Raw genomic sequence first — 18,577 nt, 5'->3', positions numbered from 1 at the left:
TCGTTTTTATTTATTTAGCGGTATAGCATGGAGTAGGTCCTAACAAACCCAATGAATCCTAACCTAGCCTAATCACTTACAATGACCAATTAACCTACCCGGTATGTCTTTAGACTGTGGGAGGAAACTGGAGGACCCAGAGAAAATCCGCATATTCCACAGGGAGGACGTTCAGAGACTCCTTACAGAATGGCATCAGAAATGAACTCTGAACTCTGGAATGCTCTGAGCTACGATAGTGTCACGCGAACTGTTGTGCTACCATGCATTAAAGAAGAATGATACTAAAGGGAGATGTAAATATTCCTCTTCCAACATTTACTAAAGGGAGATGTAAATATTCCTCTTCCAACATTTATGTACATTCTCTAGTGCACGAATATTATGTTGTGTAGAAAAGTTCTGGTTTGAGTTGTGTAGAAATGTTTTGCTTTGCTTTTTCAGGAAACCAGTAAAGATTTAAACTTCTGCTTTGGCATTTTACCAACAGTCCTGACAAAGTTTGAGTATCACTAGCTATGTAACCATGAAGCAGAAATTTACACCATTTTTTCTTTCATAATTAGACTTCTCCATCTGAAGCTCCATCCTTGTAAATCTCTCGTGCTGTGATATCCTTAAAATTATGACACATTCTTAAATTACTGCCAATAGTGAGAGATTTCTACCTTATGTAAAGTGACTACATTTTTTAAAATTGTGAATTACTTTGGAATGGCAGCTGTCAGAATGCAAGATGTTCTGTATTAACACTTTCCAAATTAATTTACAAAATAGATAAATATCTTATCCGGGTGCGGCACAATAGCATAGCGTTTTGTATAATGCTTTACAGTGTCAGTGATCTGAAGATCGGAGTTCAATTCCCGCCACAGTCTGTAAGGACGTTGTATGTTCTCTCTGTGACCATGTGGGTGTCCTCGGGGTGATCCGAGGAGGGTTTGCTGTTTTTCTCTGAAATGACTTCCATGGTTTTTCTTTGTTTCGTGGTTATCTGGAAAAGAAGAATCTCAGTTGTATGCTGCATACATACTTTGATAATGAATGAACCTTTGAATCTTTTTTCTGGTTTCTTCCCACATTTCAAAGGCATATGGGTTAGGGTTAGTTGCTTGTGAGAATGTTGGCACCAGAAGCATTGTAGCATTTGTGGGCTTTTCACAGCATAATGCTCTGACTCTCTTCATCGTTGACAACGCATGTTACTGTATGGTTCAATGTACATGTGACAAATTAAGCTAATCTCTTAAAAATTTATTTCAATATCTAGTAAGATTCACGTGAATTCCCCATTCCTGCATTAAATTTTTTGAAACTTGGCTTGAACAGACAATCTAGAGATGGGGTGTTTTGCCTTTTCAACTTTCTGTGCAGTGTCAGAACATTTAGTCAGAACTGCCTTGCTCTTGATAGTTGGAACCAGGAAAAAATGGTAAACACTGCCCAGTCGATCACAGGCTCGTCAATTCCTTCCATCCAGTCCCAGTCCATTTTTTTCTTTGGGCTTCTTTTCTATGAAAGGATGCACTGGTCCAGAGAGATTTCACCAGAATAATTCCAGAAATCAAAGAGTTAACGTATGAGGAGAGATTAATGGCTTTGGGCGTGTACTCGCTGGAGTTTAAAAGAATTGGGGGGGGGGGTGGAAATCTCATTGAAGCCTACCGAATATTGAAAGGCATAGACATAGTGGAGGTGCAGAGCAAGTTTCCTATAGTGAGAGTGTCTACCACCAGAAGTCACAGCTTCAGAGATGAGGATTTTCTATTGTAGATCTATGGAATTCATTATCACCAATGCCTGTGGAAGCCAAGTCATTGAATATATTTAAGCAGAAGTTGATAATTTCTTTATTAGCAAGGGCATCAAAGTTTGCAGCAAGTAGTAAATTGGGGTTGAATCAACCATGACAGAATGATGGAGCAGGGCCTAATTTTTCTCTTGTGTCTTAAGATCTGAATGATGCATTGCTTCAGGAAGGCTAGTAATATCATCAAGGATGCCTGCTACCTTGTCCATTTGCTTTTCTCTTTACTGTCTGGGAGAAGATTCAGGAGTTTGAAAGCCAAGTCATCCAGACTTAAGAATATGTACTTCCCCACTGCTATCATACTTCTGAACCAGTCACTTCTTCCACAGTCCTTCCTTTCCATGTGCTGCCATGTTCACCTCAGTAATTCCTTGCTATTGATGAACAGTGGTATCTTGAGGTACAGGTAAAAGCATTGTGGAGAAATAAATATCGGAAATTAATGAAAATTAATGTGGCATGGTAGTGTTACGTACCCCGTGACTGGGTCACTTACCAGCAAAGATAGAGAGGTCCATTGAAGTCTGATGGTACTATTTTAACAGTATTTATTGGTAAAAATCAGAATCAGACTTTAATCGCCAAGTACCTGTACACATACAAGGAATTTACTTCCGGCAGATGTTATCTCTCTGCTCAAAACAATAATAATGATAAATATAAATGAAAATATAGATTATACATACAAGTAGTGCAATCCAAGTAATCGTTAGCCGACAGTTAACCGGCAGCTAACTGTTCAGCAAAGTGACCGCAGTAGGGAAAAAACTTCTCCAGTGCCTATTAGTCTTAGTCTGGAGGGATCTGAAGCGCCTACCAGACGGAAGCAGTTCAAACAGTCCATGCGCAGGATGGGAGGAGTCCTTTATGATGTTCCCCACCCTCTTCTTCAACCTGGAAGAGTACAGGTCCACAATAGAGGGCAGGGAGGCTCCAATGATGCGCTCGGCAGTCCTCACTGTGCGCTGTAGTCTGGTTCTATCCTGCTTGGTGGCGGCTCCAAACCACACAGTGATGGAGGTGCACAGGACAGACTCAATGACTGCAGTATAGAACTGCAGCAGCAATTCCTGAGGCAGACCATATTTCCTCAAGAGCCGCAGGAAGTACATCCGCTGCTGGGCCTTCTTCAGGATGGAGCTGATGTTCTGCTCCCACTTCAGATCCTGAGAGATGGTGGTTCCCAGGAACCTTAAATTCTCCACGGTGGACACAGGGCTGCCGAGGACTGTGAGGGGGGACATAACGGAATATACAAAAGTAATATCAATGCAAACATACAGATACTATACGTCGTCAATACTAGATCAAAAGGTGCGGGTATAATAATAATCAATAAGAAATAGCTCTATCGTTGTCTAGGGGATAATGTATTGTCCGATGGAAATATAAAAGTCACTTTAGTTCATTCAGGCTGCAGCCTTTGGTTGGAGTCAAGAGAGAGATTTTGGAACTTGCCAGAGTTTCCTTTTTTATGATGTCAATCCTTCGAAATGTTGTCGGTGTCCTTTTCCTTTTAGCTAAGCCGTACTTCCGTGGTCAGTCCCGCCAATCCCAGGCAACGGGAAAGGACGCACACGGGCCCCACTGGCTGTCGCTGTTAAACGCTGTCACGGGACTTCTAGCGTTTCTCCTGGTGCGTCTAAAGGGGTTGTTCCCCAGACCCTCTTTTATCCTTACTCATGGGGTCTCAGATGTCAATCAGGTTGGGATGGAGCCATCCCTCAACCAGCCCACTCTGGTCATTCCCTGAGGGCTTCAATGAATAGTACAGTACTCAATACACAATTCCATCTCCCAGAGACAATGGCTGTTATCTGTGTCTTTGTCTTTTGGAGGCCCAGGACACATTCCAAACCTTGAGAATCCTGTGTCTCTTTCTCATTTCCTGGGTCCCAGTCCCAAATTAATAGTGATCTTGCGATTCTCAAAAAGGAGGGGGCTACTTTTTACCCTTCGGCCCCTCAAGAGTTGTGGCACATTCGTAACAGTAGCAAAATGATTAGTGTGTCGCTGTTACAGCGGCAGTGATCTGGGTTCAATTCTGTCACTGACTGTAAGGTGTTTGTACGTATGTTCACCCTGGGACACTGTGTCTTTCGTCCAGGTGAGTCAGTTTCCTCCCACGTTCCAAAGACGTACAGATTAGTTGGTCACATGGGTGTAACTAGGCAGTGCAAGCTGTTACTGTGTTCTAAATAAACATCAATAGAGAGAATGAAACCTTTTGTATTTCCAGGTTTGAGCTTATGTTCATGGCTTTTGACGAATTGAGTATATTTCTCAAGTAAATGTGTTTTTCATTGATTTAGATTCAAGACATGATGCTTATAAGTTTTGTGTTACCAAAGGTCTTCAGCCCTTCATCTCAATTCTTTTCCAGCGGGCAGCTCAAACCCCTTCTCCCCTGGGTATCTAAGTACGAGCAGTAGTGCCAGCAGTACCCTGGGAAGCCCTGACAATGAAGAGTACATCCTTTCGTTTGAAACCATCGACAAAATGAGGAGAGTCAGCTCCTACAGCTCCTTGAACTCATTGATAGGTAAGATTTAAACTTTCATTTCTATCAGAAATTGCTTTTCAATGTTGCTCATTCTTTTAGGGGCCAAATAAACTCTGAATTCCTGTCAGCTTTATAGCAAGATTTTTTTTCCCTGCATTAAATTCACAAGACAGTTTACCAAATACCTTCACTCTTCTTTATAGTCATCCTTGTGCAGACCCTGTGAAGAAAAGAATTTGCAAACCAGGACTTACCTAGTGAATGGGCAGGTGCTGAAGAGAGCAGTAGAACAGAGGATCTGGGAATATAGGCCTATTATTCCTTGAAAGTGGTGTCACAGGTAGATAGGTCTGTAAAGAAAGTTTTTGACACGTTGGCCTTCATAGATCGAAGTATTGAGTACAGGAGTTGGGATGGTATGTTGACATTGTGCAAGGTGTGAGGCCTAATTTGGAGTGTTCTGTGCATTTTTGGTCATCTACCTATAGGAAAGATGTAAATAAGATTGTAAGAGTGAAGAGTCATTTTACAAGGACGTTGCTGGGATTTGAGCACCCGAGTTATAGGGAAAGATTGAATAGGTCGGGACTGTTTTTCTCTGAAGTGTAGGAGATTGAGAGTTATAGATGGGGTAAGTGCAAACAGTTTTTTTTCCCACTGAGGTTTGGTGAGACTAGAACTAGAGGTCATGGGTTAAGGGTGAAAGGTGAACTATTTAAGAGGACATGGGGAGGAACTTCTTCACTCAGAGAGTGGTGAGAGTATGGAATGAGCTGCAGCGGAAGTGGTGGATGGGGGTTTGAGTTCAGCATCTAAGCAAAGCTTGGTTAAGTGCATGGATTGGAGGGGCATGGAAGTCGATGGGATTATGTAGAACAGTGGTCCCCAACCTCCGGACCGCGAGGCATGCAGGGGGTGCAGCAGTAGCCAGAGCGCACCCAGCATATCTTTAAGAAAAAAGCCGAAATAAACAAGCCAATTAATTAGGTGCTGCCCAGCACAGAAATGGCGGCCCAGATCAGAGGCGATTGCCGATTTCACTTGCTCTACGCAATCGGCGATCACCTCTGATTTGGGCCGGCATTTGTATGCCTGGAGGTTGGGGACCACTGATGCAGAGTAATAGTTTGGTATGGACTGGATGGGCCGAAGGGCCTGTTTCTTTGCTGTGGTGCTGTGTCGTGTGGTTTGCCTCTTGAGAAAATTTGGGAAATATTTTATCTGAATAGATTCCATTCCTACATTTTTCCAAGGTATTTAATACTGACAACAGTAGGCTGTTGCAATAGTAAATAATGGAATTGCTTTTCTTTATGTGATTTATATTTCATGTTTGTTATTGTATATCAGTGCTTATGAAGTGGGAAATTTATTTCAAAGTTCAAAGTAAATGTATTATCATATACGTATATGTCACTATGTACTACACCGAGATTTATTTTCTTGTGGACATTCATAATAGATACAACTAAACACAATAGAATCAGTGAAAAATTACACACAAGCAAAACTGGACAGGCGACCAATATGCAAACACAAAACAAAAAATAACAAGGAATAAATACAGTACTGTGGAAAGGTCTTAGGCACATATATATATATATATATATATACCTAGGCTGCCTGAGACTTGTACAGTACTGCATTTGTCAACATGAAGCAGGGAACAGGTCGTGGGTCAGGTGGCAGAGAAGGAATGCTAGGGTGAGGATTGGCATGGACGCAGTCACATCTTCCCTGACACACTGGGCATTTGATTCCAAACAGCTGGTTTATTAACCATTACTGAATGTGTCTCTGGTGCTTCCTGCTCCCTCCCCTCTCCCTTCCCCCTATTCTCAACCATGATTCCCCTCTCCCTTCTCACACTCAATCCACAATAGAGGCCCGTATCAGAATCAGGCTTATCATCACTCACAAGTCATGATATTTGATATTTTTGGGGCAGCAGTACAGTGCAATACATAAAATTACTACAGTACTTAGTCAAAAGTTCTAGGCACCCTGGCTATACATATGTGCATAAGACGTTTGCACAACTTGTTGATTATGTGCAGTGTCGGATGATATGGGCAATCATGGCCTTTTTATGGCCATGATTGTTCTTGACAAACTTTTCTACAGAAGTGGTTTGCCATTGCCTTTTGTCCAGTGTCTTTACAAGATGGGTGACCCCAGCCATTATGAATACTCTTCAGAGATTGTCTGCCTGGCATCAGCGGTCACATCGCCAGGAATTGTGATATGCACCAGCTGTTCATACAGCCATCCACCACCTGCTCCCATGGCTTGACCCGGGGGTGGGGAGGGGGGTGGTCGGCTAAGTAGGTGCTACACCTTGCCCAAGGGTGACCCGCAAACTAGTGGAGGGAAGGCACACCTGACACCTCAATTGGTAGAGATGTATCTCCAACCCGCCACACATCTACACAGCACTGTAAGTAATAAATAATATTGAAAACATGAGTTGTAGAGTCCTTGAAAGTGAGTCCAAAGTTGTAGAATCTTTTCGGTGTTGAGATGAATGAAGTTGTCCATTCAGGTTCAGGTTGAAGGGTAATAAATGTTCGTGAACTTCCTATACTTCCTTCCTGATGGCAGCACCAAGAAAAGAGCCTGGCCCAGATGGTGGGGGTCATTGATGAACTGGGCTGAATCAACCACTTTCTGATGGCATTTGCGTTCCTGTGCATTGGTGTTTCCATACCAGACCACGATGCAACGAGTCAGGGTGCTCTCCACTGTGCATCCCCAGAAGTTTGTCAAAGTTTTAGATGACATGCTGAATCCATGCAAACTTTTTTTTTAAAAAGTAGAGATACCTCCACTGTCCCAGTTGTTCCGGGGATTTAGGAAGGCAATATATGTACCTCTCGGAAAATAAAGGGTCTTACATCTTGTCCTTCCTCAGCAGATTTTCTATTATTGTGCAGCCAGCTTTATTGTTCATTGCTAGTATCATGACATTTACTAGAATATCTTAATAGGCTAAATAAGGGTCTGCTTTACCTGACTTAACTTCAGTAAATGTGATCATGATCTCCCATTGCACCAGGTGAATAGCTGATTAATGATCTCTCCACAGTTGTCACATTGATTACCATGCTAAAAGTAAAGCATTACTATTCTCAAGATGTGACAGATTGATTTGACCAGTGTTCGCTGTATACCCAGGGTGACTGACCACAGGCTTACTGCACTTGGCATCGCTGTCCTTTGATCAGGCAGGATGCCTGTGGACACTGCTGAGGGCAAGCTCACACACATTTGGAGTGAGAGCAACTCACATCTTTATAAAGCCTTTAACAGAGGAAAAGTATAAAAAGCGAATTGAGGTACTGAACTCACTCATAAAATTTTTTTGGAGAAGTACAGAACTTGTCAATATGGTTTGTTAATAGATTTTTACGTCTCGATGCCAGCTGCCTCTAATTTTGAAACTGCACGGTTTACTTTTTACTTCCAAGCAAGTTAATCTCTCATCTAATCAACTAGGAAATTGATATTGATTAGTTTACTAAATTGGAAAAGCTGCTTGGGTTGAAATAAGCAACTGTATTGGTCTGCCCTTTGAATGACGATCCTTCGTGTAATGCTGTTCTGTTGTACCCATACTCACCTGCATCTCTATTGAGTCATCCTCTCTCTTCCTTCATTCCTCGCATAGTTCTGTTGCATTATTTCTATTTGATATTTATTCATTTTTAAAACTCTTGCCTTTGTTGAATGTGTATCTCCTTTTCAAGATTTAGATGCATGCAATGCATGGAGAGTTGGAAGCCTCGATTCAAAGTTGCCTTAGTCACTAAAGGTAGTGGTAGAGAAGCATTATATCAATAAATTAATCATCATCATTATTATGTGCCTTGTTGTATGACGTGTTGATCATGGTCTTCCTCTCTCTAACCATGACCATAAGTTTTCTACAGAAGTGGTTTGCCATTGCCGCCTTCTGGGCAGAGCTTTTATAAGATGGGTGACCCCAGCCGTTATCAATACTCTTCAGAGATGGTCTGCCTGGCATCAGTGGTTGCATAACCAGGACATGATATGCACCAGCTATTCATCCGACCATCCACCACCTGCCCCCATGGCTTCACGTGATCCGGATTGGGGGGCTAAGCAGGTGCTACACCTTGCCCAAGGGTGATCTGCAGGCTGGCGGAAGGAAGGAGAGCCTTATACCTCCTTTGGTAGAGACATACCTCCACCCTGCCACACTTAACTGAATAAATGAATGAATGGCTTGGTCAAAAATGTAGATAGCCTGATTGGTAAGTTTGTGAGTGACGTAAAAAATTAGATTTGTAGATAGAGAAGAAGGTTGTCAAAGTTTGAGGCCCTCCATTGGTCAGGGGCAGAGCATACCACGCAGCAGGCTCCCCCTCTCCATGCAGCTGAAGAATTCAAAGGAATAACAGAGCCTGATACTGTTTAGCACCAGCGACATTGCAGAAATTGCCAGTCAGCTTTTGACTGCCTTTGAGACTCCAACTTTAGACATTTCCTCAGGGTTTACTCCCAAAGCCTTCCATATGAGTGGCAGCAGAGATTTGAGATCAGAGTTTTCCTTGCAGAGTTTTCCTTGCAGATGAGCTGTCAACCATCAGCCTGATGCGACTTGTTTTATGATGCCAGTAACCCACCTTGGGAAGGTGGCTAAGCCACATGGGAAGGCCAGAAGCTGGACTTGGGTGTCAGGACTATTTGAGACACAGGCCATTTGCAGCTGTGACTTTCACCACTATGGTCCTCATCACCGCCATTCTTTCCCTGAGCCTCTCCACCTCTTTCTTTTGCATTAGGACCCTCCCTTATTTTGACTAAAGGGTATGACTGTGACAACCTTACGAAAAATGTCAAAGGATACGCATAATATAAACCAGTTGCAGGTGTGGGCAGAGAAATTGCGGATTAAATGTAATCAGGGTAAGTGAGAGATGTTTAGGAGGTTAAATGTAAGGGGAAACTCTTCAGTAAATTGCAGGACCCTTAGGAGCGTTTACGCACAGGGGAATCTTGGAGTCCAAGTCCATAGCTCCCTGAAGATGGCAGTACATGTATGTGGGGTATTAAAGGACGCGTGTGGCATGCTTGCTTTCACCTGTCAGGGCACTAAGTATAATTGTCAGCAGGTCGCATTACAGCTTAATAGAGTTTTGGTTAGGTCATATTTGAAGTATTTGGGGCAGTTTCTGTCACCTCAAAACCGGTAGGATGTGGAAGCTTTGGAGAGGGTGTAGCAGAGGTTTGTCAAGTTGCAGTCTGGAATAAACAGCATTAACTATGAGAAAAGTTTGGATAAACTTGTATGGTTTTCTTTAGAGAAATGTGAGATACATTGATAGGACAAACAGTCTTTCTCCCAGGGTGTAAATGTCAAGGACGAGAGGACTAAAGGAAAAGTTTAAAGGAGATGTCCAAGGGATTCCTTTCACAAAGAACGGTGGGTGTGTGCAATGCATGCGGGGCGGTAATGGCTGCAGACACACTAGCAGCATTTACAAGCCATCTAGACATACACATGAATGCCCCGAGAGTGGAGTGATCTGGATTGTGTTCATGTGGATGGATTCAGTTAAAATTGATATCTAGGTTCGCACAGGCTGTGGCTGAATGGCCTGTTCTTGCGCTATACCGTTCTATGTTGCATCTCACCTGCTCACCACCACCTGCTTTGGTTCCATTGCATTAACAAATATCCTGGGTTTCTCAGAGTATTTGTGTGCTTGCAGCATGATCCTACAAATATCCTTGAATGTTGTATGTTAGGGCTATTGATGGAGGGAAAACTACAGGCCAGGACGCTTAAAATTCATCTACTTGTATGCACTAACCTTGATCATTGAGAGCATACAGACCTTGATGCCATGCTTGGGAATTGGCATCTCTGACACCCTGAGGTTGATTAGTACTGTACTGAAGTGTTAGCCTGTATCTTGTACTCGAGTCTCTGGGGTAGATTTTGAATCTGCAGTAGTCTGACTCATGAATGTGTGTGCTCCCAGTAGCACCACACCACAACCTAACAGTTAATCGTATGCTATGTTTATGGGGGAGAGCCAGCTGTCTCACCCACTGTTGCAGACAAAGTGACATTATGGGGCTGTGCCTGCAGAAATCAGTCTGCTCTTCATTTAAAGTTTATATTTGTAAGAACTTTAAAATTGTGAATAGTCATGATTTCACAAAAGGTTTGTACTTATAGAAATTATTACAAAAATCTAGAGGGAATTGCCCTACAATGAATCACAGTTTTCCATTTATTGAATCAAATTCCCCATTAATTACTCTGTAATAACATCTCTGCATAGACTGAAACACAGGGTATGGCAACCTAGAGAAATGCAGTGAATGGGAAACACAAAATCTTATTAAAATTGATGGTTGCCCAATTCTTACCCACTGCTGATTTTAATTCCATTCTGTGAGGTTCAGTAACTTTTCTAACTCTGTTCTCTGATGTCATCAATTCTGTTTAATGAAAATATTTTTGAATCAAGGATGCAGAATAACAGAAGGATGTGAATATTTATGATTCTGTGCATCTTTTAAGAGGTAGTTGATGGTGATGTCATCTTGGTTTGTGGAGACGATCCCAGCTTTTCTCAATGCCCCAGTTGTTGGTTTGTATCCTGAATGTTAAACTCAAAAAGTTCAAAATACATGTTTTATCTAAATATGTATACTATATACAACCCTGGGATTTGTCACCTTACAGGCAGCCACAAAACAAAGAAACTCACTAGAACCCACTTAAAAAGAAGACTGTCAAACACCCAATGTGCAGAAAAAAATCAAATCATGCAAATAATATAAGTAACATTCAGAACTGAAGTTCACAAAAGTGGTTCATTGCCACAAAGCCAGTCACAGCCGATCCAGGAGCCCATTAGTTTCTGCCCATAGCCTCTGTTCTGTTCAGTAATGAGTAAACCTCACAAGCAGCAAGCTGAGCACCAGCCCATTCTCCTCTTCCGGCCCTGACACCCTCACCTGTTTGATCTGGCCCGGCGCTTAAATTGGATAAACTGTGGTTCTTTCCGTGCACTTGGACCCTGCTGTTTCGATACGCCCTGAGACCCACTCCCTCGATTCGGCCCGGACCTGAGCTTTCCAATCTGCTCTGCTGCTTAAATCGATCAAAGCAGCATCTGTAGAGATGAATAAACAGTTGATGTTTCATACCGAAACTCTTCATCAGGACTGGAAAGGAAGTGGGAAGACGTATCCATTCCTCTCCATAGATACTGTCTGACCTGCTGAGTTACTCCAGTATTTTGTGTGTGTTTCTAAAGTCAACCTAGTTGATATATGATGTAAGTTTGTTCTTAGTTAGTGCTCATTGGAGTAAAAGCAGGCTGCAAGTGAAGAAATAAGAAACAGTGATATTTCCCAAATCATAATTTGATAACACAGTATACTTTCTTCACAGGAGTAAACCTGAGGAAAATCCATACAGATTCAGTTTTATTTCACAAATCTCCATACTGAAATGGACCATTTGCCGTAACAACCAGCACAACCTGAGGACGTGCTGTGTGCAAGTGTCACCACACATTCCGGCGCCAACCGGCACATACCCATAATGTTCAGCAGAGCAACAACAAAAACAGAACAAAACAAGATGACAGCAAAACAAGCCCTATATGTATATATATATATATATATGTACACACACGCACGCACGCACGCACTCACTCACTCACTCACTTCTCCAATCGAGGACAAGCCATCCCCAGCCCTTCAGTCCAATCATGACCTATTAAATGAGCAATCAGAATAGGAGGAAGGTCCTGTCCACCTAATCTCTTTGACTGTCGAGAGGAGGACTGTGAAAATACATTAGACATGCTATTTTGAGAGTTTCCAGAAAAATATTTGGTTAAACTGTCAGTTAAACCTAGTCTTTTGGAGATCCAGGGTAAATCTTGGAAATGGGCACCAATTTGACAGAAGAATGGCAGCCAATGAGTCCTCAAGGACATTATACGGTGTGGAAAGGAAATGCTGAGTGGGAATTCATGTGGGTAATGCTGCTTCTAAATTAGCAACTTGGATCAAAAAGTGGATGACACAGCTACCGTCAGCTCTTTCATCGATGACTATCAGAAACGTCAATGTTAATTGTACAGTGTTCAATTCCAAATAGTAAAACGGGCCATCTGGCTGGCTATAGGGTGCTTGAGGGGGAGTGTGGGAGAGCAGGGGGATATTGTGCCTTGGCTAGAAAGTGGAAAATGCTATCAAATAGCATTCACTCATGGCACACAAGTGTCTTCAGAAAGTGACAGTCTATTAGCGTTTGGTGAGATTGCCACCCATTGAATACAATAGATGGTACTCATTGAATACTAAGAAAGTCTCTAAGCAACTATTTCCAAGTGATCAGTGTTGGCAAAATATAGAACGGTGTACTGTCTGTAGAACAGTCTATACTGCATGGGAACAGGCCCTTTGGCCCACAGTGTCTGTGCTGACCATGATACCAAATTACTCCCACTTGTCTGCACATTGCTTGTATCCCTTAATTCCCAGCTTGTTCACTTGCCTGACTAAATTCCTCTTAAAGATTGCTGCCGTGCTTTGTCCCTCTCCTCTGACAGTGTGTTGCAAGCACCTGGTACTCTCTGTATAAAAGAAAACTTGTCTTATAAAGCTCCTTTAAACATCTTCCCCCCACCTTAAAGCTCCACCCTTTAGTATTTGAAAGATCTTGTTGATCTACCTTATCTGTACCTCACCTGTTTTTATATACCTCCACCAGATTGCCCTTCAGCTCCATTTGCCCACAGAAAACAATCTAAGTTTGTCCAACCTCTCCTTAATGCTTTAATTTCTGATCCAGGCACCATCATTGCCCTGCTGCTGCTGCTTTAGCAAGGCTTGAGAAGCTTGACAGAACTCGAGACAAAACAGCCTACTTCATTGTTACCCACTGCCCCTCCAATATGACTACACATATGCCATCAAAATACTACAATTCACCAAGGCTTTTACCAAGAGGTCCTCACAAAGCTATAGATTACAGGGCATCCTGCTTCGATATGAATCACGTTTCCTCCAATGATGCTGGGCAAATTTTTGGAATTATTTACAGCCCTGTAGGAGTACAATAACTCCTGCAGTAGTTCAGTGATATGGGTAGGAACCAGCACTTAAAGATGGTCCATAAATACTGGTCTTGCCAACTACAAATGCAGTCTATTTATAAATAATGAAAACTTACTGGTTTGTTACATTAGAGCTGTTTAAACCATTGCTTTCCAACTCTAGATTTGAGGTTTTCCCAGAATAGAACATAGAACAAGATAGCAATGTACAGGCCCCTTTCGCCCACAACGTGTGCTGACCTTATAAACTAAGATCAATCTATGTATGCTAATAAAAATATTCAAAGTGTCCCAAAACTCCCCATTAGTCCAAAAGAGCTTCATGTCAGCCCTTTGGTAGAAATATCCAATTAGTTCCACATCTCTATTTTCTGTATTTATTCAGTTCTGTTTTCAATGTTATTGGTAAATCTGTCTCCTCCACCCTTTTAAATTGTCCATTCTACATTTATTGTCCACTTTATTAGTTATACCTGTACACCTGCACGTTAATGCAAATATCCAAACAGCTAATGATGTGGCAGCAACTCGGTACCTGACAGAATGCAGACATGGTCAAAAGGTTCAGTCGTTATTCAAATCAAACAACATCATGGGGAAGAAATGTGACTTTGACCGGGGAATGATTGTTGGTGCTAGATGGGATGGTTTGAGTATCTCAGAAACTGCTGATCTACTGGGGTTTTCGTGCACAGCAATCTCTAGGGTTTACAGAGAAGGGTGCAAGAATGAAAGAAAAATCCAGTGAGTGACAGTCTGTGGAAGAAAACGCCTTGTTAATGAGAGAGGTCAGAGGAGAACGGCCAGACTGGTTCAAGCTGACAGGACGTGACAGTAACTCAAATAACCATGCATTCCAACAGTGGTGTGTAGAAGAGCATTTCTCAACACACAACACATCAAACCTTGAAGTGGATGGGCTACAGCAGCAGAAGACCACAAGCATACACAGAGTAGTCACTTTATTGGGTACCTGTATCACAGTGTTTACCCTAGAGGAAAGATCCCTCCTCTTGCTTCCAGTAATTTGCTTATTACCTTTAAATCTGTGACTTCTGGTTATTGACTCTTCTACCACTCAGAACAACTTGTTGCTTTCAGTTTGATTTTTAACATCTGTAATTATGATTAGATACCAGGTAATCTTACCTTATTTTATTTAGGTTATGCGTAGTTCTAGGTTTTTGTCAGAGGTCCAAGTTTTGCACAAGCTCTGCTTTCCATTACCTTATTCTAGAACTTTCATTCTGAAGTTTGCTTTTCATTCCAGGTTCTCTGGTCATTTCGCATCAGGTGCATATCTGGCCATCTGGTATTCCAGAGCCTGTTTTCCAGCCACATTGATCTTGCTGTCTTTCTAGATTATACAGCTTCCAAGCTTTCAAAGGGAAATCAGTACTGACAAATGATTTCTCTTTGACTTCTGCAACCTCCTTCATCTCTTGCCAGGAATCTGGAATGCCACCTCTTATTGAAATAATGTCAGAACCTACTTCTGCCAAGTTAAAAGTGTTATATTTATTTTGAGCCCAGGGAATTTGTCCAGTTAATTATTTGACAAGGAGAACCATACCCTGAACAGTGGGGTGAATCAGAATCGGTTTTATTTTTGCTGTCTTATGAAGTGAAATGTGTTGCTTTGCGGTAGCAATACAGTGCAAAGGAAAAAATAGTGCAAAAGAAAAATAATGAGGTATTGTTCATAAAACAGTACAGCAGTTTGGCCCTTTAGCCCACAATATTGGAACTAACTTGTAACCTATTCTAAGATCAATCTAACCTTTCCCTCCTTCATAGCCCTCATTTACTTGTCCTCCATATGCTAATCTAAAAGTTTCTTAAATGTCTTATCGTCTTATTGAGAATCTCAAGCGAATGGGTTGAGTGGGATCTAAGATCAGCAACGGTGGAATGGCGGAGCAGACCTCGATGGGCTGAATGACTAATCCTGTTCCTGTATCTTACGGTCCCTAATGTATTGGCCTCTACCATCGCCAATCGCAGGATGTTCCACACATCCACTACTCTCTGTGAAAAAAAAACATGGCTCTGACACTTTTCTCCAATCACCTTAAAGTTATGCCCCCTTATATTAGCCATTTCCACCCCAGGGAAGAGACACTGGCTAAGTAGGTTCATAGGTTCATAGACTGTCTGTAACTAAGCTTTAAAGGTCAAGAGGCTTTTTTTTATATACTGTATCTCAAATCATTTGGTGGCTTAGGGGCAGTACAGTGGGTCAGCTGACAGAGCTATTGGGTCACAGCTCTAGCAGCCTGGGATCAATCCTGACCTCCGATGCTATCTATGTGGAGTTTGCTCATTCCCTATGTAGCCAGTGGTGTTCCGTATCAGTGCACTCATTCCTCCCAAAGGTTTTCCACTCTCCATGTGAGATTAATGTGGTTGTGCTATCTTCTCATGCCCCTGCATGTTGATGAGCAATTTAATCTGAGGAAGATAAGGGGACTGGGTATACTTAAAGTAGAGATTAGGTTCTTGATTTGTAAGGGCATCAAAGATTACGGGGAGAAGGCGGGAGAATGGGGTTGAGAGGGGCAAAGAATCAGCCATGTTGGAGTGATAGAGCAAACACTTTGGCCAAATGGCCTAATTCTGCTCTACAGTATGTATTTCTACAGTATTCTATGGACTGTAGGGGGAAGTAAAGTAGAATTAGCATTGGATTTGTGTATGCAAATATTAAATAGCCTGGAGTGATTCAAACAGCCTGATTCTTTGCTGAGTTACTCTTATCTGTACTTTTTCCAAGACAGCAGTGTGATAATGTTCAAATGTGCTAATAATCTGTTTAGAAATACTGACCAAGTTTGTAATTGAACTGATTGACATGAATGTCATTTGCAAGATTCTTTTAACGATGCACAATATACAGATTCCTGTATGAAGCTTGATTAATAAGAGTTAATTGATGGTCAAGCAGTCCCTTTGACTGGTATTGCAATTAAATATCAAAATCTGAGGAGCGGCAAGTGAATGGCAGCTCACATGAGCAATGCTTTTAATATTGATCTCCATTTCAGCTTCATTCTGTCTTCCTGATTTTACCATAATTTTGACTGTTGTGAACTTGAATTTCAAGTGTAGTTTGGGGGAAATGGGCAGAATCCCTATTTCTGATCACAGAATGATAGCTTCTTTAGAAAAGAGGCCATTTGACTCAATTTGCCCATGCTATCTCGATTAGTGGCACAGTGGTGTCATGGTTAGCATAATACTATTAGCCTGTGTCTCGAGTTCAATTCCGCTGCTCACTTTTCATCTTTTATTGCTGCTGTTTTACATATTTATGGGACTATTTGTTTTAGCATAATGCCAGTAACATTATACTACCTTACTTAAACACGCAGCTCGTACTTTTTGTCAACCTGACAATCTTAAGGCCATGCCACTCAGGGACTTGTGCTAATATTATTTTGTGACTGTATGTGCTGTGTGTGACTCTATATTGTGTTTTGCTAATTAGTTCCAGAGGAACGATGTTTCATTTAGCTGTATGCTATGGTTGATTGACCATAAACTTGAACTTGAATTCATAGCGAGGATTGGGGAAATATGGATTGTCCAATAAGGTGAAGCCAGAGTTACTGTGGTGATGAACTGTTGATGTAGCCATCTAGTTGATGAGTCAGTGGGCAAGTTAGAGAGAAAGCTGAAACAAATTTGTGAAAGTGATGAAGTGTAGGTTAGAGTTGTCAAAAATGCCCAGCTGATCAGGCTGTGTAGTGAGGGGCAGTGGTGTGGATGGCCTGCATTCAATTTACAAACAGAAGGCAAGTTTCCTTAAATGGTTAAATTTGACTCTAAACCTGAAAGACTGATACATGCTCAGATCAGACAGAAGACTATTGTTCTTCCTGAAGCATTACATTTGACCATGGGCCCAGTGCAAAAGGCTACCAGCGGGTCAGTGTGGTCATGGAAAGGAGAAATCAGGTGAAAAGCTATCAGAAGCTCAGGGCCACCCTGAAAGCCAGTGCTTTGTAACTCCATTACACATCCACATTTTGTTCCTTCCTTGTAGAAGAGACTGCACCTTGAGCACAGTAAATCTACTAAGATGGAATAATGTGGAAACAGTTTGTTGGTACCTTGAACTGCTTTGTTCTCAGCATGGTGGGATGCAGAGAGATCGAAAGAGGTTGCCAACTTCTGTGGAAACTGCAGGAAATACAATGGGAAAGGGATATGGAGTAGAGTTCAAAGAGTGGACCAGTGAGTTCCTTTAGTCTTAATGTTCTTCTCTACCAGCATCTGCATTTAATCAGAATCATGTTTACTGTCACTGATGTATGTCGTAAAATTTGTTGTTTTGTAGCAGCAATATAGTGCAACACATAAAAATACTATGAACTGCAATAAGAAATACAATGGATTCTGGTAAATTGGGCCATTGGTTTATTGGGGCAACTGCTTATTTGGGACAATTTAAAAAACAAAAAACTTATTGAGAAAATAGCTGGGATTCTCTTTGTTTACTTTGGACATTATACTGTTTAATTGTTAAGACAATTCAGAACAGTTTTGGTCATTGCGGTTTCAAGCATTCAGATTTGGAGATACCTGAAACAGCCAGGAATGCAAAAGAAATTATTTCAGTACTTAAATAAGTTAAGAACTACAAAGAGCTTGAAGGTATCAACAATCATCTTGAATGTTACAATGAAAATGAAGATTTGGAGGATGTAGTCATTGTTAGCATTGTATGAAGCCAGTCCATTATCTACACGAGGCTTCATTTATAGTCAACCAAAACAATGGCAGCGTGCAGGTGCATTGGATGAATTCCTCTGTTGATTAAAATTAGGAACTAAACACAATTTTATAGTACTGTAGTAGTATTGATAGTGTTTTAATTTGTTCTATATTTCAGTTAAATACATATTTTGTTACTCAGTTAAACTATAGTTTGTCTTTTTTTAATACCTCTTTAACTATTTTCATGAAACTTTGGCTAATTGGGGCAGCTACTTAATTGGGCCAGAGTACACTGATCCCTATGTGTCCAAACTAATCGGAATCCAGAGTGTGTGTGTGTATGTAAGCAAAAACAGTAATGTAGGAGTCATTGTCCATACAGAAACCTGATTGTGGAAGAAGAGAAGCTATTTATAAAACATTGAGTGTGTG

At 41.5% G+C, this 18,577-nt stretch overlaps 1 protein-coding gene across 1 annotated transcript in view; it reads left to right on the top strand.

The window, feature by feature from the left end:
• The window catches only part of rptor (regulatory associated protein of MTOR, complex 1), a 499,208-nt gene that overhangs the window by 315,408 nt on the left and 165,223 nt on the right, over positions 1-18,577 (top strand). The window contains exon 20 of the mRNA XM_059948392.1: positions 4,194-4,352. Coding sequence (XP_059804375.1) covers positions 4,194-4,352 — 159 coding nt within the window. The remainder of the gene's footprint in view (positions 1-4,193; positions 4,353-18,577) is intronic.

This window comes from Hypanus sabinus, chromosome 23 (assembly GCF_030144855.1).
Source record: "Hypanus sabinus isolate sHypSab1 chromosome 23, sHypSab1.hap1, whole genome shotgun sequence".
NCBI classification, from domain to species: Eukaryota; Metazoa; Chordata; class Chondrichthyes; order Myliobatiformes; family Dasyatidae; genus Hypanus; species Hypanus sabinus.
This window is presented reverse-complemented; position numbering and strand designations above follow the sequence as displayed.